The 15,157-nt window shown below is 35.8% G+C and overlaps 1 protein-coding gene across 2 annotated transcripts in view; it reads left to right on the forward strand.

Annotated features, from left to right (window-relative positions):
* Positions 1-2,592: 2,592 nt before the first annotated feature.
* The window catches only part of adam10a (ADAM metallopeptidase domain 10a), a 64,759-nt gene continuing 52,194 nt past the window's right edge, over positions 2,593-15,157 (forward strand). For both annotated transcript variants that reach the window (XM_039689282.2, XM_039689283.2), the window contains exon 1: positions 2,593-2,784. In XM_039689282.2, coding sequence (XP_039545216.2) covers positions 2,718-2,784 — 67 coding nt within the window. In that variant the 5' untranslated portion in view covers positions 2,593-2,717. The remainder of the gene's footprint in view (positions 2,785-15,157) is intronic.

Below are 15,157 nucleotides of genomic sequence, written 5' to 3' on the forward strand. Positions count from 1 at the left end.
TCATCCCTTCATAAGGCACTTATTTACCGACTACAAACAAACACTGACTGTATGTCATTTTACTAGCAGAAAGGTATACTCCCCGTCATGTTGTTCCAGACCTGTATTACTTTTTTATTTCGCTTAGCTCAGCAGGAGATGTTTGGCAAAATAGACTGCAGCCTCAGGGGCATTGCCTAAGGGGCAATGAAACTAAATGGAGACTGAGGCTGTCATCTCCTTTGGTGTTTCACATAAATATTGACTCAATTTTAATTTTAACTCTTATTTTAACAGATATAACTTCTGAATGAATACAAAACAACATGATCAATTTTATATCGGATTATCGGTCCTACAAGCCAAAATCCAGAAAACTCGGGACATTTTGTAAAATGCAATAAAATCAAGAATCTGTGATTTGTTAATTATCTTTAACCTTTATTTAAATAAAAAAAAAGTACAGAGAAAATATTTTCAAAGTTTTCCCTCACTAACCTTGGTGTATTTCACAAATATATCTATTTTTATGGCTGCAACACACTACAAATAACCTGGGACAGATGCAAAATAAAAGTGAAAAGCTTATTAAGTTAACTCTTTTGAAACCGTCCACAATAAGTAGATGAATTGACCATAAGTAAGGGCATTGTGACTGAGTGTAAAAGGAGCTTCTCTGTCTTTGCAAGCAGAGATGGGTCATCATGGCTCATCACTTTGTGCCAAATATTAAGAGAGAATTCTCAAACAGTTTGAAATCACATTTCTTAATGCAAGATTGCAAAGATTTAAGTCTTTCACCTTCTACCAAACATAAATATTGTAAAAAGATTCAGAGAATCCAGAGAACCATTGCCCCTTAACACACTCTGCTGCTGCATCAAGGAGTACATCATGAATCTTTGTTACAAAAAGATAAATCTATACACGCCCATTTTATGCAAAGATGCCGACAAGTTCTCTGGACCCGAGCTCATCACAGATTATCCAAGACACAGTGGAAATCTGTGCTTCAGTCAAATTTCAGCTTGTTTTGGAGAAAACAGACATGGAGTTCTCAGTCCCCCATAAAAGGACGATCCAGATTTCATCAGAGACAGGTGCAAAAGCAAACATCTGTCATGGGGGTACGTCAGTGCAAACGGTATGGGTGACTTGTTTGTGAAGGAACCATTGACTTGGATGCATATATTGGGATTGTACAGAGACATTTAAACTCAATTCCCAAAAATTTTAAAAAGTTTAATTAAAAGGAATGGTGATGTGACACAATGGTAAACATGCTTCTCTTTTTGGAGTGTGCTACAGCCTTCAAAAAACTTTGGAAATCTTTTTTATTATTAAATAAAAGTTAAAAACATTTAACAAATCACAGATTCTTGATTTTATTGCATTTTACAAAATAATTATTATTATTAGTAACAAATTTGGGGTTGTAAGTTAGTGTACTTATTTTTTATTACTCCAAAATTCAAGGTTTCAAAAGAAAAACAAAAAAAGATTAATGTGTTTAGAGCTATGGTAATGTACCATTATGTAAAGTTCTCGCTGTTACATTTTTTAAAGTCTCATGCCTTGCTTGTGTTAGCCCACTTTTTGTTCTTTTATTTTGTTAGTTTGTTTTGTTGTCATTGATTTGTGCGCATCATTTATTTTGTAGACTACATTATTTAAAAAAAATAAAACAACCCTATATAAAATAATGTGTAGATTTTTTTTCCTGATAACTGTCATGCAAAGTTATTCTACACGTGATGGATTAATATAATCTTTCGTGGATTTTGAATTTCTCCTCACCACATATATATGCCGTGGTCACGTGTGAAAGATTTTACGTCAGTGTATTTCATGGAAATTTGATGTGACATCACGCAGTATCAACATCAAATTCAAACCCATCTAGAAATAGTTCTATCCACCGCACGATGGCAACGTTGAGCTAGATATTGTTTACAAATAATAATTCTTGCATACCGATTTACTTTAATTTACTTTTCGCTTTTACAATTCGCTTTTTACAATAGCCCTACTAATTGTATCAAAGCAGGTTGAAAGTATAACATGAAAATAATAATTCAACAAAGTTTATATATAGAAGAAAATTGCGTTCTCGTCCACCTGAAGTATAAGGCAGGCCAATAATGTAAGGCAGATAAATAATAATAGGTCAGTCTATTTATAATTAGCTGTGCATAAAACAGAAGTCTATGGAATGTTTGCATTCAGATATGATTGAGATCAAGGCGCTTAGCTGTGGCTTTGTAAAATACAAGATGCTAATTGTTACTTGGTTTTCAGTTTCAGTGCAAAGTAAAGGAAGATAACTCAATGGCACGGCCAATCCACTTGTTTTTAATTATTAATTTAGGCTATTAATATACAAACTATACCAAAATGTAAAAAAAGTATTTGGCATAAGGATCTCAAAGAAACACAACTAATGTTATAGTTTCAAATAGCTGTCACTCTCCTCCAACATAATAATTTATTCTATTATATTCTTCAAAGTCTCAGAGAACAAAAACGTTCATCTTTTCTAGACATCCTTTCATGTCCTCGGGTGGGCGTGGTTTACGCTCTGCCTGCGCCTGACGTCAGGCCGTTAGAGACAAGCCCGGAGCCGAGGCCGCACAGCAGCAGCATCCGTCACACATACACAAACATTCACCGAGGGCGACTGCGCCTTTAAGACACGCAAAACTAACAATCAAACCAGCCTCGGTGTCAATGTGCGAGCGATGAATTTACTCGATATGGTTTTGTTCAAACTCTTGATGTTGTTATACTGCTTGAGCGACACCAGAGGTAAGTGTGTTTTGCTTTAGTTCTGGAAAAAGTGACGGTTAATCGGATTGTGCTTTAGCTGAAGTGAGCTATATGGGAGGGGTGAGCATAGTGAGACTGAGTGTGAGTGCGGAAGTGAAACTAAACACCAAAAATAGGCAACTTTTACAGTAAAACACGTGGAATTTCATGTTTATAAGCATACCAGCATTTTATATTAGACAGTGTGGTGGGGAGTTTTCAAAACGACTTTTATTGGGATTTTTTAGAAGAATGGTGATAAATGTCCTAGCTAGCTGTCCTGTCAATGAGAACCCTGCTAGCTAACTTGACGAATGTATTCATTCACAATAGAGTAACGTCGATTAGAATTGAGACAGACGATGAATTTGTTCAGTTTATACGTTTCTGTTTTGTTTGTCTTCTTGGTTTGTTATTTCAGAAGAAAATTGTCGAGTGCGCAATGTTTGCCAGAGAAAAAACAAGAGTGCGAAATGAAAGACTAACGTTACACACCTTTCCTAATAATTTTCACTCAAAAGACGAGGTCACCGCAGTGCTGGTACTTGTCTAGTTCACTTGTGTTTTACAGAAGGCATGTGTGAGATTTTATGATAAAAGTACTGAATAAAATCTAACAAAAAAGTAAATAAATAATAATAATAACTATTAACAACATTTACGTTGTATAGTGTATTAAGTTCACGATTAGAGTTTGGGTTGGGATTAGTCTTTACTAGTATCTAAGTATAATAAACATTGTTTGCCAACAATAGAATAATCTGTTGTCAGTTGTCTGACAATATAGTTGTCTGCCACTTCTTCACAACCAGGCTTTCTAGGGCTGCTAAAGATAACAAATTCTTAAGAAGTGTGTATAAGGTGTTTAAAAGATAAATTCACTCCAGAATTAAAATGTCATGATTATTTATTTACCCCCATGTCATCCAAGATGTTCATGTCTTTCTTCAGTCAAAAAGATATTAAGGTGTTTGAGGAAAACATTCCAATTTTCTCCATAGTGTACTTCATCAGGGACAACGGGTCGAAAGGTCGCCCGTGACATAGGCGAAAGTGGGAAACACTCCATCTCATTTTCTCCTCCAACTTCAAAATTGTCATGTTGTTGTTTTACCTTTTTTTTTGTAAAGGTTGTTTGTCTTAGTCTTTGCAAACACCAGATTGCAATTTAGACCTTCAACCTGTTGGTCCCCTTTGAAGTCCACTATATGGAGAAAAATCCTGGAATGTTTTCCTCAAAATCCTTCATTTCTTTTTGATTGAAGAAAGGAAGACATGAACATCTTGGATAACATGGGGGTGGGCAAATTATCAGGAAATTTTTATTCTGGAATGAACTAATCTTTTAAAGGGTTATGAAACCCCAAATTTTCAGAGATTTTAACTGAGGTTTGTGTGTTGAACACCATTGTTAGCATCTGTCAGATTTAATAGTAGGGTTAAAATGGTTAATTTTGAGGGTGTTTTTCCCCCCCCGCTTTTTTCGTCTTCCGGTTTTAAAATCTTCATCGGACCCACGTCATAGACTGTGACGTAGCCGTGCACTGTGAGTGCTTGGTGACTCATCATCGGTGTCTCATAATTATTAATGAGACTGAGTTTTTATATCCTATGAAAATACACTGGCTTTTAATTATTCATGACACCACATGGATCTTTCTCTGACAGACATGTCAAACTGTGATATCGCGTAGTAGATGAGAGAGGCAATCATGGCACGCAAGTGTTTGTTTTTATGGTACAAAAGTCCAAATGGGTTGAATATGTTTCCCCGTGATGCTGCCAGGGCTAGACTCTGGCTCGGGACGGTTGGTTTGCCATCAACCATGGACACATCTAAACAGTCTATGACCTAAACTATAGTGTGTCGCAAACATTTTCTCGAGAGAGAGCTGCGAGAAATGGAGAATGGTGGACTTCGCCTTATTGACAACCAATCCAAGTTGCATCTCGCGAGTGATGCGGTACCAAGTCCCGAGGACTTTTCTATCCCTTTAGAGGTGTGTGTATGTGTGTGTGTCTAAAATGAGAAGTCATCCACCTCCACATAACCATCTTTATTATGGGGGTTCAGGGGGCATGTAGATCTAGGCTATGCACAGAACGATTTTTTAAGCGGAAAATTAATAATTTTCAAATGCATTTATAGTGTGTAAATATATATACACTATATATATTTTTAATGACGTTATAATTCTACATGTAGACTACATTAATATGTTTTAAATAGAATTATGATTACTGTAGGCTAATATATGTAGCAGGGCATTCAGTTACTTTTGAACGGACGATAATAAAGTGTCAGTGTATTTTATAAGACTTTAACTTTGCCAGCTATATAAAAAAATCTAGCATTTCTTCACATTTTACCACTGCTTTTTAGTGACAGTCGAAATGCATGGGACATTGGCGATGAAAGTGATGGCCATACCACACCCACTCCTCTCCCTTCTTCTCACAGCTATCCACGCCCATTTAAGTTGCATTTTTCAAAAAGATTGTGAGGGGGGGGGGGGGGGGGGGGGTTCGTGACCCTTTAAGTCTAGTAATTACATGTAGCAATGGCCTGATTTACCAGGATTGCTGTGCATTCCTTTATTAGTCAGCTCTCTTGGCAGTTTCGTTTTGTTATGGAATTTGTTGTGGTTCAGCTGAGTTTGTTGCTATGGGATTTTATGTTTTCTAATGTATTTCCTGTTCATTTAGTTATTTTTAACTGGGCTAAAGAAATAAATACACTTCTGTAATATTGCCTTTTTTTGTCACTAATTGCCTTGATCCCGATGGTGTCTCATATGCTCCGTGATCTTTGAGATGTGCGGTTTTCATCTCCCATGAAAAGGAAAGCTTCCTTTTCAAGTGTATTTTCAAGCCATTTTAGATGAATTATAAAAGTTTAATTAACCTTTAAATTCGGGCCACATCACTGTGTTAAGGTAGGGTAGGCAATTTCTTTTATAGGCTAAACAACTCTTTACATTCTCAGGACCAAAAAATGTTCGTCCAATCATTGCATTTGCTCTGAATGCAATGATATGATCTCCTACCTGTTTGTCAACATGCGTAGTACTTGCATCTTCTGCACACCCTGCTCGCGCAGACATCACATGTCATCGGCGAGTTTCGTAAAGCTACGCAGAGTTGTGGACAGACTGTCACTGAGTGCCGCAAACAAACAGCAGCCTCCTTTTACAGTTCCTACTGAACCAAAACAATAAGCTTATGCTGCGTTCATGCTAGGTCGTAATCATGATTACAAGATGGCAACCTGTGACGCTCTAGCCGGAGCTGTTCACGTCCTCAGACTTATTTGTTTCTATGTTCACACTGGAGCCCAGGTGGTAAAAGTAAGTGCTCTGCAGGTTGTTTGCATTCATTTTATTATGTTATGTGCTTTGAGACATGAGGTAATTTAACACCTTTTGTTGGAGGTGTGGCTTTGGGTAGCACTTAAAGGAGGGTGGGATCTCATGCTTTCAAAGCTAGCCATTCTGAAATTGCCTACCCTACCTTTTAAATGTTTAGTGTCCATTTTAATATTGCTGTTTGTTTCTTTAGTTAGCCAGCTGTGAAAACAATTGCATAAAAAGCTTTGCTGATATCCCTTTTGGCTCAGATATCAACTCAAACATGTTATTGTGTGCCTGCAACATCAACAACATTAATGAGCTGTTTTCTATCGGCATTTTGAGTTTTTTTGTTTTTGTTTTACATACAATGAAGGTAACAAGTATGATTGTGGTCAGTATGTTGTGTCATCTGTTTGAGATTAATGGTGCGTGTGTGTACTGAGGGGAGTTGTGAATATTACACCATCCAGTGATGAAATGGCTTGTTAAGCAACTTGAATAGACTGCACACAACACTAACAGTTTTGTAGGCCAGCTTGCAATGTTATGTTATGTGATTTATTTATTTTTTTTGGTTGTTTTCATGTGGCTAGCATCTTCTCCAACTTGCTAGATGGATCATCCCAAAAAGATGTCTTTCTGTATGATGTGCCCAGGGTCTAGCATTAGAAGTCATTAGTAAAAATTGGCTTATGCAGGTAAATAAAATATCACCTGACCTGATTCTGTTTTTGTTGTAAGTGATTGGAGTGCAATTTCTACCTCAGAGAAAAATGTACTGTCTGTTTTTTATATCTATCTGTTACCTCCTAAAGCTTTCCCCAGAACTCAGAGTGGCTGCAAATATATGGAAAATTCCCCACAAAAACAAAAATATGATGTGCTTGTGACAGGAAAATCTTAATGTGCTTGTGACAGATGCACTGCAAGAAAGTAAGGTGACAGAATATTTTTGGCAATAATCCAGTGGACAAATTCCATTAAAGACTTAAGATTATGAATATCATTTTTCATTTCTGGCAATAAATAAATGAATAAATAATAATAATTCTGGAATTTGGACAGGTGCTTCAGAACTAAAAAGATGTTGTTAAGGCTTTATCAGAGGAACAGAACACATGGTTTACAGTAGAAACAGGTTCCTCGCCAGTGGCAGACTACAATGGCCTTTCATGTAATAACAGGATAAGCTTTTGAATGGAGCATTGAAATTGAAGAAAAATGTGAATTAGTGTTTGAGGGTTTATTTACATTTTACATAGATTTTATTTATTTTTCACATTAGTTTTAAGGAACACCCCACGTTATGTATATTTAAAATATGGTACATTTGTGGATTATTTTATCTAAAGCTCTGAAATTGTTTTGCTTATACTTCTGCAAAATTAGCTAATTTTACATCTGCATTTTTATATTTTGTATGTTTAACTTTGGTGCTATTTTTACCAAAGGCTGCTGGGCATAATGAATAATTGAAAGCAGAGTTGACTGATAGCCCTCCTCTCTTCGACCAGTGCAATCAGTATTTTTAAAGAGTTGCTTTATTTTATAAGATATTTTTCTATTTAGAAATTATTTTGTCATTTTTGGTTTGGAGATGTGGTTGATTGGTGGTCCAGCTGTAAAATTACAAAGGACCAAGCCGTAGAAAATCAATGTGAGACTAATTTCAAATGACAGGAAAACCAAAAAATCATATCGCCCCTCTAAATGGGTTTCAATCACTGTAGGCAACTCAATAAAACATCTTTTTAAAATTTAGTTTTAAAAAGAAATAGCTTATTTTGAAATAGCTAGCGCTATTCGTAATGTTAGTGAGAAGGACATCGTTGCTGATTTATTATCCACAGTGTTTTGTGGATAGATAGCAATTTGGTGCAGAAAGCCAAAGATTTTGAAAGCATTTAACTCATGTAATTATGATAATTAGTGATACCCCAGGATGACAGCATCAGTTACCAAGAAGCTAAAGCTTTTCTGCTGGAAATGTTTGCTGTTTGGATAAGTTATTTGAAGTCTTAATAGGTCACTCACGAGCCAACCAAATTTATTCTAGCCACCGCTGCTACTGTTTTTATACAGAATGTTACACTTTATTTGAGAAATTTTGCCCGGATTACTGGTCAATCTGTAAATTTACCAACTCCTCTACCACAATGCACATTTGCTGTAATTCTGCATTAGTAATTTTTTTTCCCAAGTCATAAGATTATTATGGTTTTTTACATCCATTTCAAGTATCAAGTTTTGTTTATCACAGAAACCCTATATGAAAATCTCGAGAAACCTGGCAGTCTCGAATTAATCTTCCAGGTTTTTAAGCCATCCCTACACCACTCTGAGCTGTGTTCTTCCCTCAGATACGCATACATGGATACCTACCCACAATGATGTGATGAACTTCACCTTTATATTTTCTCTAAACTCATGCTTTCACAGAAAGTCGATCCTTTGTTTGTGAAACACGTTTGCTTTTTGAGATAACAAGCCAGAATGACACACCCACTAGAGATGATAACTTCATTTAATATCACCCTATCTGTTTTCTTTTTCCAGCTTCCCAAACCTTCACAGCCAGCAGATTATGCCCAACACTCATGTTTGATATTTTCATTATTTATTTGGTAAAAGGGATTCCAAGAGGCATTATCAACTAGAGAAGTTTTTGATCCATAGATTTTCTCTATTGTGACATCTGGTGTCCGTGGCATCAATAAATTGTAAACCCAAAGTATTTGACAGTTCCACCCTCTACAAAATGATACTCTTCCAATGTCAGTGTTTATGAACTTGAAGTGTTGTTCAGTAGACCAATGCATTTTTAAGATATGGAATGCTGTTTGCAATACAAGTTACAAAAATAATGTATGTAAAAATAATACTATTTTTACTGTCAAAAGACCAAACTATACACTATCTTTTTTTTTTTTGCCCCTTATTTGATTAGTGTAGTTTATTTGCTTTCGTTTGAGGGGACCATAGCAGCAATAAGTCATTAAGAGTCATTTTGACACCCTTAAAGAGATAGTTCACCCAATAATTAAGTCATTAATTACTCACCCACCCCCATGCTGTTCCAACCTCATAAGACCTTCGTTCATCTTGAACGGAACACAAATGAAGATATTTTTGATTAAATTTGAGAGGTGGATCACTGCTACATAGGCTGCATAAGGGATCGAAACTTGACGGCCCAGAAAGTCAATGAAGAAAATGTTTAAATATTCCATGTGACAACAGTGGCTCAACGATAAGTTTATCAAGCGATGAGAATACTTTTTGTGCCAAAAAACAAACAAAAATAATGACTTTATTCGACTTTTCTTCCTTGTAGGCCTGAGACGAGAGTTCAAGAGATTTCCACGGCACATGCGTGAGAACTGAACTGAAGTAGTTGAAGGAGATTGCAATTCTCGCGCATTCTCCTCGTCATGGAAGTCTCTTGAACTCTCGTCGGGTCACATTATCCGGGTATATTCTGGATTCTCTGTGTGAAAGGGGCTTTACACTAAGGATATTCTGATGATCAACAAACAGGATGTGTAATAATTTACTGTATCATACAGCACAAGATAAAATTTGAGCACAATAAGAACCTAAAAGAACGGCATGTAGAGTGTGCTTTAATTTATGTTTTTCAGAAATTTAGACCCAGTGAAATGTGGGTCGTGTTTTTGCATTTAAAACCTTGCGACCATGCACGTAAGTGAAAAAAATTAAAGTACATTTTAAGTTAAACTTATTTTAAATTAAGTTTTTAAAGCAATGTGCCATGAGACAAAGACAAAGACGAGCTCAAAGATCAAATATGTCTGTTTAATGCATGTTATTATTTTTACAAATAAAAACAGTAAATGTAGAGCAGTGTAATACAAAAACCCTATATCTCTGTATGACAGCCTCATCGTATTTCTGTTGCTGCAACTCAGTACAGAGTTATTCCATTCTGTTTGGCTTAATTTCTGTTGTTGCAGGCTGCAAACCTCAAAGCTGTGCATAACCATGCAGCAGGAAATGAAACATGGTACTGATATCAGCACAGCTGTTTACCTGCAGTCTTGTGCCTGTAGCCAAATAGCTGAGCTTATATTCAAAACAACAGCACTCCTGCTTATGTTGGATTGCTTAAATATATAAATGTATGAGAGAGAATTCTGTGTTTATCTTATTGTATTATATTTTGGCAATTTGGCATTATATATTGAACATTGGCCATAAGAGATCAGCCATTAAAAACCTGTCGACCACTAATGTGAAGTAGTCAAATAAATACAGTGCTAATGTTAAATACAAAATAATATTTTAAAATAATCTCTTTTGTAAAGGACTTTTCATGTTTTTTCCAGAGTCATAAACTTTATTGCACCATGACGAATGACAAAGTGTTTTCCAGCAGATGTTCCTAAATATCTTTTTACAGTAGTTTTTATTCCTGTTTAAGATGATGATTTTGCATTTGTCTGTCTTTAAATAGTGATACATATATAATCCTATTACTGTTCCTCTTACCAATTTCACTCTGAGCGATGTTAACAAACAGATGGGTTAGCCTCCCTTCTCTCGCCCTGCCCTGTGCCCTTATGATAAGACCCAGTCTTGACTTTTTAAAACTCTTTTCCAGGACTTCTTGAGTTCTGCACTGTAAAGATAGGTCAGCTAGACCTTTAATTGTGTTTCTGGGACAAATTGCCAGTCCCTTTTTGCCACAGTATCACTTTCAGTCAGCTCAAGCTTTTTGTGAAGTGGAGTTTATTTAGCTGCTGAGTTCTCAGGCTCACTTACTTGAAAATAAGTCTTGTTTTTTCCTCTTAAGTTGATAGAAATGAAGAGGAGAGAGAGCATCTTTCCAGTGGTTCGGTTCAGCTCCTCCTAAAAATGCATTAAGTGTAGTCCAGATGTTGGCCTGAGAAGAAACAATGCATCTATGCTATTAAACACCCACCATCGAAAGCCCATAGCTCTGGCAAACACAAAAGCTGATTTGTGTCAAATCTTCTGCCCTGTCTGTCTGACCAGTAACTGTAATTCTTTTTGTGCTTTGAATAACTAAGTCTGGGTTTGCATTTTGTCATCTGTAGTGTGCGTTCTCCACGGAGCCTTACCTATAACCTCTTTTATGGCATTGACTGTAGGAACATGAGTGCAAAGATCACTGGCCCCTCACACAGACTTTGTGAATCATGAGCCAAGCTGTTTCCACTTCCTTTATTTTTTTTTTGTCCTGTGCACCACCCAGTTCAACTTCATTCTTCAGTGTTTAGCTATACAAATTTAATTTAAGTGACGTACTGATTGTATTTTTGACCGAATGTTTCATCCTGCATTCATCTTGTGTCCTTGATTTTTAAATTTGTTCAGTCAGTGTTTGTGGCAATATAAAATTCACACAAGCTGATGTTCTAAAATAGTTCACTTTTTACTGTGTTAGCTGGGCTGAGAAATAGTTTTCATGCATCAGTCAGCATTGTGTTCAAGATTGGTGGTACACTCAAAATGAAAAGTCAAAGCTCATCTTAGTGACATTTCTACAAGTGCAAACAATAGAGTGGAAACTTGTTTGCATTTAATCTTTTTTTTTGTCTGTCGCAGAGTAGGAATCCGAACAGATGTTTCATCATTCACATTTTGTGTTTTTGAATGTTATAGAATTTAGGACTTGAATAGTCTATTGTCTTTTGCCTCAAATGGGTGCAAAGTGGGTGATAATATTTACTTTTTCATTACAATATGTGTACATTCCTATTAAAAATTTTGGGATAGAATAAAAGTGAGAGTAAAATATTTCTATTTCAAATGTTCTTTTGAACGTTTTTTCATCAAAGAATCCTGAAGAAATGCATCATGTTTTCCAGAAAAATATTAAGCAGCACAACTGTTTTCAACATGGATTAGAATAAGAAATGTTTTTTGAGCACCATATTAACATGATTTCTGTAAGATCATCTGACACTGAAGTAATTTTGCTGAATATTCACCTTTGCCAAAACCAACCCCAAACATAGAATAGTATGTGCTGCTGTGTTATTTTGGGGACTTTACAATGCAGAATCTATGATGGTGTTGGTCCATGTGTGTAAGATTTCTTATATGATCATTTTACGATTTATTTGATCATTTAAAGGAATTATTTGCATTGTAGATTTAGACCAAATTCTCCCTGATGGATGATAGGCCGGGTTTATATTATGGAGGCAGTAACCACCACTGAAAATACATTTGCTTGTTTGCAAAGGGTTTGAGCATTTCTGGGTGCCAAATGAGAGTGGCTCAGTTTAACAAAACAGAGTTCAACTGATTATAGATGTGGTGGCTGCTGGAAAAGATAAGCACAGGCTGTCAAGTAGTTTTGTCACATTTCTGGAATTTCAAACTAAGATAGGATACCTTGAAAAACATACATTTTCGATACCACTGGAAAAACTATCATAGATATTTTTATTTTAGATGCATTTAGATATTCTTTTTTTATTATTTTGTTGCAATAGCTTTCACACAGCATAGGGAGGCTTTATTTGAAATTTTAAATTTACTAAAAAAGACAAGTAAATAGTCCGTAATAAAATAACAGATAAACAAATTGCAAACGATAGCATTCTATACAATAGAATAGTCAAATGAAATAAACATGGCTTTAAGTTTTTCAGGTGGGTCTAACAGTATCTACAGTATACAGTAATTAAAGTATCAAATGGAAAGTGACACCAGATAGTCTTTATTGTAAAAATGCAGATTAATGCTTTCAATTCAATTTGCAAAAATATTTCAGTCAAGAGCAGTCAATCTTTTGTTCTTAGATTAACATAATTGACAGCAGTGGGTTTATTAGGCTTCTGTCACTTTAAGAACTTATGCACAGATCCAAAACTGTTAAACAACATGCCATTTCAACTATTTAAATTCCAAAACTGACTGCGTTTTTACCTGAATACTCGTCAAGATGGGTATTTATTTAGGTGTCATTTTGTGTGTATTTGACCGTTTAAGCGTCATAAACCATGAAAAAGAACTACATTTGGTAATGTTTTAGAGGCGACTTTATGTGCGCACCACTTTTATAGATTTGTGGTACGCACAAATTTTGGTGTGAGGTGAGCACAAAACCGTCAGGATTGAGAAAATTAACAATTCACTGTAACAACACTATTCTGTCGGAGTGAGTGAGAGGAGGCGAGTATGTTTGAGTGAAAACGCGCAGTTGGCATTGATACTGCGGGAAACAAGTTGCTATTGGAATCTTTTCAGATATTTCTATATCGATATTTTTGACTTTGATATTGTGGCTATAGAATATAAAATCTACTGTTAACTTTCCATTTGCTGCTCACTGTTATTTTCACTGAACTTTTTCAACAGCAGTGTTGTTCAGGCCTTCCACTTGTCTCATCCAGTGGTGTTGTGCATTCTGACAGCTCTGCGGTTATCTTTGTGTGGGAATCCGCCACCTTTGTCCTCACATGTGGGGTAATTTAGGCAGAAATGAGGCAGCTATTGTTTGTGCTTGTACAAAAGTTCTTAGTGTGTCTGTGCATTTTTCATTTACCCTGAAATATGTTGTCATTTATAAATTCTGTCTGTTCGGGCCTATTCTGGGAATGCCTGTGCTCTTAATGTAGTGCTGAATGCTGATAACTAATTATCATGATTTTATCACTGCAGCAGAATTGATCTAAATTAAAAACTTTTGTTGTCAAACTAGATAATTTGTTTACATGCTTTACCCACTTCTCTGGTCTCTTCATCCTCTAGACCAGCCTTTCTCAAACTTTTTTCAGTCAGGGCACCTTTCAAAAGTGCATAAAATCTCAAGGCACCCCAGTGTAAAATATAATTTAAAAACACTGCATAACCCAAATTTAAATGCAAATGTCTTGTTTAGTTAGACAGAACAGTAATGAACAGAGCATAATATGAACTGTAAATAACAATAATAATAAAAACTTTATAGCACCTTTAAAAACACAGGTTTGGAAAGTAATTCACAAAATAATTAATCAGAGACACAAATGCCATAAAACCGTAAGAGGTGGACCGCCCAATACAAGAACCCAATAACAAATCCAGAACAGGAGAACTCAAATGAAGTGCAGGATGCAGATAAAATAAAATAAAAATCCCCGGCTCTTGTGGGGATTTTCTTTTCAAAAAACGATCCATAATGCTGTAACTAAAGTGGCCTAAATTCACGTTTATTTTTACTTTTCTGTCAGTCTGAGGTGTTGCTATAACGCGTTGTTATGGATTGCGTCACTTGCGTCAAGTTGTGTCTTGCTTCGGTCTTGTGAGACGGATTTTTTTATGATTAATTTTATATATTTATCTAAAATGAATTTACAATTTTATTAATATGTTCATATGTTTAAAAAGAAGAATGTAAATTCAAATATATTTATATATGAAATGTCAGCTGTTTTTTTTTCTGGGGTTTTTTTTTTCACATTTTTTTTAGCCTACGTAATTTTTTGGCGGCACCCCTGACACAGCTAGGGGGCACCCCAGTGTGCCGCGGCACCCACTTTGAGAAAGGCTGCTCTAGACCCTGGTTGTCGTCTCTTGAGACAACCAGCCAATAATTACAAATTTTACTCTGAGATCATATTTCGTGCTGTATGTTTCTTGTTTGTTGTTAAAGACAGTGCATCATAAGTACCTATGTAATACTCAGCCCATATAATTAATTTTACCTATAGTGTAAAAACTTTTGAAGTGTTGCTTTGTTCAAGTCCGCAGCTGAATAGCGGGCAGAAAAGCCAGATCTTATGTGGACTAATTTACCTCTCTGCCTTAGCTAGAGTAAAATTGGACCTTTTGCTTCTGATGAAACATAATTTCCCTATCATTACATCTTTACGCTTCTCAGCATAGGTTCACTGGCTGACTTTAGTTCTAGGCGACAGGGCTATGGATGAGCAAGCAAATTACTTATTTCTTGTTTTTTTGCTTTGCTTTTTTTATTTTAAGTGCCAAGTTGCTATAGAAACAAGATGAAAAGGAATAGTTGTCTGTTAGTCCATATTAGATATAAA

Source organism: Pimephales promelas, chromosome 1, assembly GCF_988280905.1.
Source record: "Pimephales promelas chromosome 1, fPimPro1.hap1.1, whole genome shotgun sequence".
NCBI classification, from domain to species: domain Eukaryota; kingdom Metazoa; phylum Chordata; class Actinopteri; order Cypriniformes; family Leuciscidae; genus Pimephales; species Pimephales promelas.